Source organism: Colletotrichum spaethianum, assembly GCF_022836535.1.
Source record: "Colletotrichum spaethianum MAFF 239500 DNA, contig02, whole genome shotgun sequence".
NCBI classification, from domain to species: Eukaryota; Fungi; Ascomycota; class Sordariomycetes; order Glomerellales; family Glomerellaceae; genus Colletotrichum; species Colletotrichum spaethianum.
In genome coordinates this window covers 1458808-1470953 of record NW_026054772.1, presented here as the reverse complement: position 1 = coordinate 1470953, position 12146 = coordinate 1458808, and the positions used below count along the sequence as shown (strand labels likewise).

Genomic DNA, 12146 nt, shown 5'->3' with positions numbered 1-12146 from the left:
GCAAATGCAAACCCCTCTCCCGACTACGCCTCACTCGATAAAACCGCCAAGAACAGATAAGAGCCAACTCAACTTGATGATTTGCCGCCTAATGTTCACCGTAAACTCATGAAACGGGCCATATCGTGACCGGACTCTGCTAGCTACCTCCAGAAAAAAGTGTGTCTGCTCTCAGAATGTCCAGACAACATCAGTAGCGTCCTTGAGCAAGATGTGAGAGAACCAATGCGAAGCCAAATCGTCTCCTGGGTCAGGATCCCATGGGATAAAGAAAGAGGACGCCACATCCCGATGCGTGTCCTGTACAAACGACGTCCGCGACCCTGATTTGTCGCAATCGATACAAAGAGGGAGTGGTCGACTCCGAGAAACCGAAAAAAAAGCACGTCTCCTCATCTACATGTGATGGTGACGGTGCTGGTGGAGGTGACGCTTGGCGCGCAGCACAGGCGTCGGAGTCGGCGTGACGGTCAAGGTCGAAGTGATGTCTTCGTACTCAGTCACGTACACAATATCTTCTTCCCAGTAGACGATCTCAACGGTGTTGCCGTTGGTGATCGTCTGAGTAGAGACGAAGGAGATGCTCTCAGAAGAGCTGGCAGGAGCGGACGTGGTGATGGGCTCGAAGACCGGGGTCGGGGTAGGCTGTATAGTGGGCGTGGCCTCAGACGCTGGGGCGGAGACAGCTTCGGCGGCGACGGAGCCGTATGGGGTCTTGCCGGTCTCGTAGAAGACATCACCGGGAAGAGGATTAGCCGTGGCGGTCTTGCCTGGCTTGTAGGTAAGGGTCGGGACAACAGGAGCTGCGGCGGTGGAGGAGCTGACGGGAGCATCTCCACCCTCAGAGCTGCCATCGCCGGTGACGGGGACGTTGCCAGGCAAGACGGAGTCGGGACCAGTGACGTTGTCCTTGGCGATGATGTCGGGGATTTTCATCTCACACTCCGCACATGCGGCTTCGTCCTGGAGGTCGAAGATGGGGCAGTCCTCGATGCGACCAGACAAGTTGGTGCAGGTGTTGACGGCCGACTGGAGGAAGTCCTCGTCCCAGCCTGAGATGAAATCGGCGTGGTATCCGAAGCCCGTAAGATCGCCGTTGGCAATCACAAAGCGACCAGAACGGCTCTTGAAGGCGTTGGTGTTCCAGATGACCTCGTACAGAAGGTTGGGGACCGATGTCTCGAATCCGTCAGGGCAGGTTCCGTCCATGACGAGGTCAGGGTAGGCCACATGGGACTTGTGGTCGTTGGAGTCGAGGTCCTTGCCGTTCCAGCACGAAGGGAACATCATTTCGAACCGGACACCGTTGGCGCAGTTGGCATCGAGGTAGGCCTTGTCGGGGAGGAAGTGACGATACAGGGTGCCCTCAGGGTCACGGGCGTAGTTGAGGCAGTTGAAGCCGATGGCGCGCTGCTCAAGGATAGACTGCGTGGTCTGGCCAAGGGTCGACCACGCTGACTTCTGGGGATCGGGCTGGGAAGGATCCCCGGCAGTGTAGTTGCGGCGGTCGGTATCCCCAGCAATCATGCGGAATCCCGGGGGGAAAGCCTTGATATCTTTTCCATTCAGAAGGTAGTACCTGGGAGACAGTTAGCTTCGAGTCTAACGGACGGAAGATGGGAAAACGGACGCAAGCATTCCGCCAACTTGGTCAACCAGCTCGAACTCTCCAGTGGACGAGTCCTCGAAGTACAGGGCTGGGTGCCAGTAGGCTGACTTGTCCTGCTTAACGCGGCAAGAGGTGCAGTCGGCAGCGACAAGGTCGTCGAAGTTCGAAGTGGGAGAGATGCCTAGTAATGTTAGTCAAGATGGCAAGGAGTGAGTCCCACTCGAAAGCCACCAGAGATCGTGAGGGGACCGGTGGAGACGAGCGGTTGCAATGAAGAATGACCGTAACATACCGCTGGAGCCGTGGATGGCGTGGACGTGAGGAGAAGCTTCTCCAAAGTTCATGAGAGGGTCAACTCGGGCAAGACCGACGCGACTCGGGCACTCCATACGCCAGAAGGCATCGGCGCCAGCCGCGAAGAGGCCGGCCGCAGCGACGAGGTTTGAGATGGAGTACTTCATTTTTGGCGGTTCGTGAAGTTGACGGTGTGAAGCACGAGTGTGAAGAAGGGTGGTTGAGTGATGAGACGAGAGGTAAGAAATGATACAACTGGGTATCAAAGATGAGATTGACTGAAGGGCAAGACGTGAGAAAACTCGGCGAGTAAAGCAGGCGGTCTTTGTCGTAGTTCACTGAGAAGACTTGAGGGCAGGAGCGACTGGTTAGGCGGGAGCGCTAACGTGCCGGGTCAAGATGAGGTTGGTGGTGAAAGGAGCAGGTGCGAACCGCTCACCGAACCTTCTGTTTCGGGAAATGCGACGGGTTCGATATCGAAATGCCAACTAAGGGATTTCGACACGTCTCTGGCTTTGGAAAGCAACAACTAAACGGATTCCGACGTCGATGTCCAGCACCACCGCAGAATTCAGATTTAGGCTGTGATGAGGGTGGGTGCTAGATGCCGCGTACACGGATCTACGAGTCCGGGATACGGGACGAGTCGAGTGGACGATTTCAGAAATCGGTTAAACTTCCACTTATACGGTTGCGCAACAACTTTCAGCTAAAAACCAGTCGGGTTGTATGCGCGGGTTGACGTCGAGAGACTGAGATGCGACGGGGTCGTTATTGCGCTGCGAGGCGGTGATATCGGCGAGTGGTGTAAGACGATGTCGAGGATGACACTGGCCGCGAGAGACGAAAAGGAGGCTGGGAGAACCGATGTAACAAAACCCGCCACAAGGTAGACTCGAGTCTTCGATGTATCAGTCGTCCAACGGTTGAGTTTTTGCCAAACAAGACAAGTCGAGTTTAAAATACGAATGCGGTCAACACACACAAACGGGGGTCCAGGAGAAATGAATGTGTAGGGTCCTGCGAGGCACAGGAAGCTGAGAAAGGAGCGGGGATCCGCAGTTGGGGATCTTGGTCGAGTTGGTAAGTAACAAAAAAAGGAATGGCTGAGGGCAACGGCCAGAAATGGACGAGGCCACGAGAGAGCGAGCGAGCGTGAGGGTTACTGAGTGAGAGAGAGTGACAGTCAAAGAGACCCCGTTGTAGGTGACGAAAGGAGGGGGAGGAAACGAGGGGAGAAGAGGGCGGTTGGAATGAAGGCGATGCAGAAAAGGGCATCAAGAAGAGAAGGAAACAGGCGGCAGGTGGAGAGACATGGCTAGAGGTTATGGCATTTCTGGTGGTGGGATGGGGGCCGGGAACTCAAGGGGCGCACGCAGGACAGGGGGGGTCAGAGCATGGATGGATTGCCGACTCCCATTTTGCAGTGCAGGTGCGTGCAGGTGCGTGTGTGCGATGGTCGTGAGTTACACCCTTTGCGCGCTTCGGTACCAAGAAGCCACCCACGCCTGTCCCTCGAGATGGGAATTGTGGGAAACGGCAAGGTACCTCGTCTCCGTCACCCAAGCATAATCCGTGATCCGTCTCCATTGATCTCTGCCCTTTGTAACGGGGGGGACGGGGGAACGGAAGACGGGCGGGTTGATGGGCCAAGTGAGGTGAGATTAGCTTTGCTCCTTACTGCGTTTGGTTTGACGACGATGGCGGCCCAGGAACTCCAAAGATGACAGCATGGGGGACAGCCGAACAAATGGCGCACTCTTGCAGTCGGTTCAGAAACGACGACTCGTCTCCGCCAGGGATCCGGGATTGCCAGCAACGGCTGTGTAAGTGCATGTCAGTGTTCGTCTGGTGTCCCCTGTCATCTATTCATTGCTAAAAGGTCTCTACAAACACTAGTAAGTATGCTCAACTGCTCAGGCCACATGGGGGCACGGCACCATCCGAAGCGACGTCGTTGACAAATGGCGGTGCAGCCAGGAAGAGGCTTTGCTTCTCTGGAAGGAGAGAGAGGATGAGTCTTGGAGTTGAAACCGAAAGGTCGAAACCCCCTCCCCCGGCTCTGGGACTGCTAGCTGTGGATGTCTGTGTTAGTGACAGCGGGCGACAGCCGCCTCCTGTCTCCGAGGTGCAGCCACTGCGACGCTGCACACACTACACCACCAACGAATCCCATGGCGCCCCTCTTCCCCTTGCCTTTCGTATGCAACGGCGGTATGCCCCAGGCCACTGGTCGGGCGAGCAGTGTGGGAGGGATCGCTCTTGAAGTGGGTTGAAATAGATTAAAATCCTGCTTCAAGGGGCCGAAACCAGCGCGACGAGGGCCAGGGTCGTGCTGGTTGGGTCGCCGGGGTCGACCAGACACAAGCCACCCTACGTGCCGTTTTTCTACGTAGCCCACAGAGTACTTTGGACGTTTAGGCACCTCCGGGGTCTTGTCGCTTGGCCCCTCGGCCTAATTGCATGCCACTCGCTCCTTGGTCTGCTTAACCATGGGACCAAACGGAATCACGTTGCTGCTGTACTCCAGACGACGGCGGACGCAGGATGGCGGGCTAAACTGCTGAATTGTGGAGGAGGCAGGGCACACGGAGGGGAACAAGCGAGAGGCGAAAAGGCCAAAGGCAAAGAAGCATGGCATGAAGCAGTGATCAGAAAAGACGAGACACACAGAAACAAAAAAAAACAAAACGTCGAGATAGGGGACCGACCCATAGGGAAGCGGGCATCGCAGATTGCAGCACTTGGCTAGTGTAGGCCCGCCGGCAATGGCAATGCGAGATTAAATGACATGAGATGAAGGTAAGATGAAGGTGAGATGAGTTGTGAATCGGTGGGGGGGGGACGGCGCGTGTGCAGTGACGACGCTGTGCGCTGCGCTGCGCTGCACTGATATGCGATGCGATGCGATGCGACGGGTTACGCAGAGACGCATTGCGACGTGTTGCTGGTTATGATGGTGCTGTTTGCCCAAAGCCGAAACCATCGTGGCTGCTTCACGATCGTATGCGTCGCTGGCCTTGTGGGCTGGCAACGCATCTGGGCTGGCAGAAGATGAAGCAAGCCGTTTTGCCACGTCCATCCACAATTCTAGGGTCGGGCTACGGCTGCGTTGTTACGCATCGTGCATGGCACCAAGCATTTAGCACCAACGGTTTGGCGGGAGATGTGAGGGACGGTGTGGCATCTCGGGGCGTACCGTTGCACACACCAGCAAAAGAAGCACTGAAAATGCCGCGGGTGGCTTCAGAGTGACACAGGCGATATGCAGGTACCGAAAGCTGTCTGCCGTGCTCCACACGGCGGACAACCTTGGGGGCCGCACTTGACCAAGGATACCTAGGTAGGCTGGATATTACTATGTGGCGATGGACGCTCAGATGGCGACGGAGGATGCGATGCGATGCGGCAATAGGAAAGAAAGCAGGGAAGGAATGGAATACCAAGGTTCTCAAGTCTCCAACCGTCCCTCCCCAAAGTGCTCCAGAGAGGCCCCTTCCTTTTTTTCGTCCGAGGATCTACGGCCAATGACACCTTCGGCGGGGGTGCTCCTGTTCCCGGTGAGGGAGGGAAAAAGGAGATTAGAAGCAAAAGGGAAAGAGACACGAAACCGCCATCTCTGACTGGTCCGTCGTGACCTCGTCCCCCTGCACCGCCCAGCGTCATGTACCCCAGTACCGTTGGTTGTTGGAGCGTGACCCCCTTTCGAAGGAACGGGTCGGAGAGGGGGCAGGAGGCGATCTCACTTTAGGTACGTATCCTCCCGCTCCACCACGGTGATTGGGCAAAACGACACGACAGCCAATGACGGCCCCCTTTTTCCCATCGCAGCCCTGGCGATCTCGGACCAATAGGACTGGCGCCAGCCGCCAGGACAGATTGTGGGAGTATGGAGCCGAAGGGGCGGCTGGGATCTGCGCTAATGCTAGTCGTCTGCAGGCTGCGAATTCCTAGCAGGCGCCGGCTCCGACGAGGGCGTGACTTCATTTGGAACCAGGGGCAAGACGCCGGCGCCGGAACCGACCCTGTGACCTTTGCCTCTTTCGCGCACCTCGCTCAACGAATCAAGTCGCCGTCCCCAGATCACCGCGGCCGAACAATCTACTGGCCCTCTTTTAATATGGCCATCAGAATCAATCCACGGCAGCCACGGCATGGCAGTCCGCCCTGCGACCCAGTAATCCTGTATAGAACTTACGCGGACAGAGGAAGCAATCACGAAGCTTTCATGCGCTCATACTGCCAGATCTGGGCAGCAATACGCCAGCCGAAAAACCAGCGTCGAGAGGCTTGCTTACACAACCTACCTACTCGCGTGGCATTTTTCGCCTTGTCACTCTCCGCCGTCGTCCACAGTCCTCGCAGTCCACTTGCCTGTCATCAGATCGGCCACCATCATGCGTCCGTCAGCCAGGAACGAGAGACAAATTCTGCGGATATTCCGGCGAACCAAGGAGATTATTCCCAGGGCTTCACTAACCTTCCGAGAGTGCTGCAACAAAGTCCCGCTGCCCGACCGAGACTCGAGTTTCAGCTGAACTTCGCAGTGCCGTCTCGTCGTTATGTTTGGGAGACGCAACATGTGCAGACACAACAACCAAACACAAGCCCATGCACGACAGGCGCTTATAATCTGGACGGTGTGCACGCGCACATCTTACCAGTGGTTATTGTCAACGGGAAATCCCATCGTGAAATTGTTGGTTCTCCTTCGCACGACAGCGTCGAACCTGCCCGTCTTCCTGACTACGATTGTTCCCTTTCATCTTACTCGAGGCAACGGCTGCTACTTGGCGCCCTCGTGCCACTCAGTAGCTAGTGCTTCGTGCACCTTAAAGCCCAAACAAGCCAAGAGGAAGAATCGCACAAGAAGAAGCAAACGTTCCAGCCATATCACGATGACATCGGCATCTTTTCTTCTTCCTTCCATTCCAACGGTCGGCAGTTTCGGGTGATCGGCAGACCATCAGGCTGCTGGACCGCCAAACTCAAATCTACACACCGGCACACAGTCCCATCGAACGATGGGGACCGCTATGGGACTGCTTATACGAACAGTATGTCTTACAAGGTGCAGCAGACGCTGTGCCCCGTGAGGCTCTAGCCATCGTGGATAGCGCTGCGTTCGTTGATCACTCGCGAGTCAAGCATGAGATCATCGTCATCACCAAAGCCAAGATTACGTTGGCCAGAGATTCCGATAGACGCGGACACGGTCCCCGGAGCACCCCGAGCAGCATCTCGCGATTCAGCCGTGGACTAAAATAAAACCGTCAGAAACCGGCTCTCGTCAATCCCACTTCGTATTTGCTCCTGCTGCGCTGTAATGGCCAGAGGGCAATAACACAACCTGGTTACGGTGAGGGCGAACAAAAAGGGAGGGGTGAGAGTGGCTTATCCTTCAGCATGCCCACCCATCGCGTGTCAGCTTGGCTCAGCCTTTTCAAGATCTTCTTCTCCTGATCGTCCTCATCAGGGAAGACCCTGGACATCGGTATACCCTGTACGACCCGAGTTTCAGCGGCTGTCTACTGGAGGCGGTGCGCCAACCATCCGAACTTCTCTCAAAAACGACGCCAACAGCCAAGGCCTGCTGCACTGGGGAGTCGCAATGCATTCAAGCATTGTCCCATCTCCACCCTTTTGCTTTGCACCGAGTCTCTGCTGTCCTCACGCTGGCCCTCAAACAAGCATGTTTTATGAGCCTGTCACCAAGAGGCAAATCTTAACCTTACAGCAATTGTTTCTTTGGCACAGAAACAATGAGCCCTATCCTTGCATCCTCCAGAGGGCCACTTATACTCTCTTGCCACTTCAGACGGTATTGCCGTGGGCTTTAGTTTGGCCGCGCATGTTTGGGGCATTATACCGAAACTTATTTGGTGTGCAATATGACAGCACCGCCACGTGCTGACCACAGCAAAGTATCAGTGGACCTCGCCCTATGTCAGACATGTCAATTGATCCCTTACGTGACAAGTCCAATCCGCTATTGGGCAGCATGGAGAACGTGTGTTGAAAAATTGACCTACAACACTACACTGTCAGAAGAGTCTGGTTCACTTTGAGCTTTCAACGATCCAGCCTTAGACCGAAGTTACGAAGAGGAAAAAAGCAAAACCGAAGCCTAGGGTAATGATCTCTATCCCCATAATCAGGGGCGCTCGTCAGCGTTATTTGGCTTTTCATAATGACTCAGCTTTGAGTGGCACTCCTTCGGCCGAAAGCGCTGTGGTGATATTATGTAGATCTCTGAGCTATAGGTTTCGAAGTGATGGAGATGCACGCTCATCCCCTAATTCCCTTCGCACTTTTGCCGCCCCAGGAGCCATTTTGGTAGATAGGGGTCTCCGGCCGCTGCTGCGCGGCAATTAGCAAAAGCGAACGGCAAAATATTGCCGCCATTTGCAATGTACTGTGCCTCACTGGTGCTATGCCGAGCGATGGATGTGAGAGTGAGTACCTGTCGGTATCTACCGTCGGTCATAATCCTCCCTCTATTGACGTCTCAATTCCTCTGGTGCTCAGGTAGTCGATGACTAATTTGACAGATGGGAAGTACCTAAACACCCAAAGTCAATGCAACAGTGAAATAGTTCTGGATGCGCTTGGAGTCCTGGCTGGAATGCCACGATGATACATAGTCGACTGGAATTCACCAGCAGATACAACCCCGCCGCAGTGCTCTTTGTGGCTTGAATCCGAAACCACGGAACCGCATCGCATGCAACCAAGGGACATACATGACTGCAATGTACGCAAAGCTCCCCACGAAACGAAGCTTCCAAGCTCATCGAAATCGGGGAGGCAATTTGACAATCTAGATGTGACAGCAGCAATCACCACAAACGCCCAGAGATGCCAACTCCTATTTTGCTTTCGGCGCCATCCGTGAAATCTGCAGGGAACCTGGGTCGTGCGGCGTACCCGAACTCAATGAGTAGAGCCGAAGGAATTAGCGCCGATGGAGAGAGTTGATGCCTTGATGAACGTGGCCTATGCTCAGGCAGATTCCAGCCACTGGTCCCCAGCTTCAGCCACAGCCGCGCCACATGCCACCTTATGGCCACACGACACCGCAATCAGCCAGCCCGATCCAGGAGGCAAGAGACCAGTGGAATTCTGAAGAAGCCGAAAACGATGCATTGAGCTGTATTTGATGCCCTCACGACCCTCACGAAGCTGATGAAATGAAGATTGCACCTTGAATGTTCCCCAGTGCTCAAAGATGGATGATCTCTCGGGGCTGAACTGGTCGTCGTCGGCGAACCAGCCGAACAACAAGCCGCCGCCGATGAACCCCTCAGGTGCCAATTACTTCGGTTCGATGCGACCGGCCAACTCGACGCCATCCCCGTTCCCCTCCGGTCGCAACACGCCACTGTCCGCCCAAGGCTCCGGTACGCTTGCCGCGAAACCCCCCGCTGCGAAGCCGGCCGCCGATAGCTTCAGCAACCTGCTCAGCTTCGGCGCCGCTGGTGCTGCCAAACCGACGTCGAAGCTCACCCTGCTGGAGCAACAGCAACGACTCGAAGCGGAGAAGAAGAAGAAGGAAAAGGAGAGAAGGAAACAAGCGCAGGCGCAGTTTGGTGGGGGATTCTTGGACACCCTCGGATCGGGCTCCGTGTCGCGGACGGCGTCCCCGGGCATCTTGTCCCCCGGCTCCTCTACCGGCAAGGAGGCCAGCGACGACGATGACCTCTTTGCCGCGTTCAACTCCGATACCAAGGTCGACAACGCCAGCTTCTACCCTCCGCCGCCCCAAAAGAGCCCCTCGCCCGCGAATGCGCCGGGCCTGGACCTTAGCAGCCCGAGCGCATGGAGCCAGGCTCCTATCGCGCCCAATAATGGTGGATTCGGGGACGACGATGACCCGTTTGGTCTGAACCAGTTGAAGCCCAAGACCGCATCTCCGGCACCGCCTCCGCCGATGAATGACGACGACGATTTCCTTGGTGACCTGGCCCGTCCGGTTGAAGAGGTTCGGCGCAAACAACCTACTCCGCCGCAGCCCCAGCGGTCCGAGCCCGGAAAGCCTATTGAGGAGTCCGACTCCAGCTCTGAAGATGAGCGGCCGGCCCCCAGGGGCGAGATGGCTGAATTTGACCGAGCTGTTGCCCAACTTGTCGACTACGGCTTCACCCCTGAAAACGCCCGACGTGGTCTGACGGAGAGCGGAGCAGGCCTGAACGTGCAAGCGGCTGCCAACTGGCTTTTGGATGATGCGCACCGACAAGCCAAGGCAAAGGCACAAGGAAAGAATCCCGCTGCCGCGCAGAGGAGAGGACGGGAAGATGGCAGCAGGCATGACGACCAGCGGAGATCAGACATTAGATCCCCAGCAAGTGGCGACCCGGATCTCTCAAAGACCGCAGCCGCCGTTGGCAATAGCCTTTTCAAGACAGCTAATTCTCTATGGAAGACGGGCAAGAAACAGGTTCAACAAGCTGTCGCAGAATTTAACCAGCCGGAGGGAGACCACAACCAGCCTAAATGGATGCGCTCGGCTCAAGTCGACCGCACCCAGCCCGAGAGAAGAGTGGCAGAAGCGACGGACGAGGCCATGATGCTGGAGTCTGGTGGTCGCCCGCCAAGGAAGGCTGGACAATCATCACAGTCACCGAGACCAGACGCGCCGCGGAGGACGGCGTCGCCGCGGGATCATTCTCCTGTGGTGTCAGCCCCTTCTAGCGGCAGAGGAACCCCCGTGCCGAGATGGCAACAACAGGGTGGCCCAGCGGTGCCGGATTCGAAGACCCGGGCAAGCAAGCTGGCGATGACGGACGACAGTGCCGCATCCTATGTTAGTCCTCACAGGAGAAAGAAGGCCACGCCTCAGCCGGAAGCGCCGCCGCCGCAGCAGGACGAGCCTGACCTGCTCTTCGGTACTCAAGCCCCCAAGCCGGCGCAGTCACTTCCGCAGCGTCCAGCTCAGCCCTCGCAGCCATCTAGGCCTGCCCAGCCTGCTAGACGCCCTTCCCCGCCTGCACCTAAGCTAGCACCTCGACCTGCTCGTCAAATCCCACCGATCACACCCGCAGCGATACAGCAATCTACGAAACACCGTCTCGACGGTACGGCTCATTTCAAGCGGGGAGATTATGGCGCAGCCCACTCGTCCTACTCCTCGTCTCTGGCCGCCGTGCCAGCGTCGCATCCGCTCGCCATTGTTATCCTTACAAACCGCGCATTGACGGCCCTCAAGACCGGAGAGCCCAAGCAGGCCGTCGAGGACGCCGATGCTGCACTCAAGATTATTGGTCCGGCAGGCGGCCAAGGCGAGCAAGTGACTGTCGTAGGCGACAACGGCGGTGAAGAGCGCCGTGAGATGCGCGATCTGTATGGCAAGGCATTGAGCCGCAAAGCCGAGGCCCTCGAACAGATGGAGCGCTGGGGCGATGCCCACGCCGTCTGGTCGACGTGCGTGAAGAATGGCGTAGGCGGCCCCACTGCCATCTCCGGCCGTCAACGTTGCCAGTCTGCCCTGGCGCCGAAACCGAAGCCGAAGCCCAGGCCTGCTGCTGCTGCTAGGCCGCGGCCGGCGGCGGCTCCGGCGAAGAGCTCCGAAGCCGTCGAGCGCCTGCGCAAGCAGAACCAGGCGGCAGCCCAGGAGGACGACGAAAAGTTTGCCCTGTCGGAGAAGGTTGATGCCAAGATCGCCGCCTGGAGAGACGGCAAGCGGGACAACCTGCGTGCCCTCATCGGCAGCCTGGACCAAGTCCTCTGGGAGGGCAGTGGTTGGAAGAAGGTAGGGTTGCACGAGCTCGTCATGGCCAACAAGGTGAAGATTCACTACATGAAGGCCATTGCCAAGTGTCATCCCGACAAGGTACGTGTCGTCGGAGCGACAGACGTAAGGATATGCTAACACGCGGTCCAGCTTCCTCAGGACGCCAGTACGGAGGTAAGGCTCATTGCGGCGACGGTCTTTGCGACGTTGAACGAGAGCTGGGACAAGTTCAAGGCCGAGAACGGGCTGTAGTGGGGGGCATTGGTTTATGAGCGGTCTCGGCTACAAAAGCCAGACGAGCATGGGATAAGCACGAGACAATAGGGAGACCACCTTGAATGCGAGCGTCGAAATAGAAGTGAATGAATGAAGCGATATTCGATTCCCCAAACGCCATGCTATGCGAGTCGTTCTGACCATATCTTTTCTAAATCCCTGCAAGCCGGTCTGCCAGTGTACCGGCGCAGTTACCTCTATGTGGAACATATAACCTTCTTCCACACACACACACAC

The 12146-nt window shown here is 56.7% G+C and overlaps 2 protein-coding genes across 2 annotated transcripts; one reads left to right on the top strand and one right to left on the bottom strand.

The window, feature by feature from the left end:
- Positions 1 to 396: 396 nt before the first annotated feature.
- ColSpa_01288 (uncharacterized protein) lies at positions 397 to 2070 on the bottom strand (the record flags this gene model as incomplete). Its single annotated transcript, XM_049267500.1, has 3 exons — positions 397 to 1579; positions 1631 to 1790; positions 1902 to 2070. The coding sequence occupies 3 exons, from the start codon at positions 2068 to 2070 to the stop codon at positions 397 to 399; spliced, it is 1512 nt and encodes a 503-aa protein (XP_049123457.1).
- Positions 2071 to 9131: 7061 nt separating this feature from the next.
- Positions 9132 to 11885, top strand: ColSpa_01287 (ubiquinone biosynthesis monooxygenase COQ6, mitochondrial; the record flags this gene model as incomplete). The annotated part of the gene is made up of 2 exons (XM_049267499.1): positions 9132 to 11732; positions 11784 to 11885. 2 exons carry the CDS (start codon positions 9132 to 9134, stop codon positions 11883 to 11885), a joined length of 2703 nt encoding a protein of 900 aa, XP_049123456.1.
- Between the last annotated feature and the right edge of the window lie 261 nt (positions 11886 to 12146).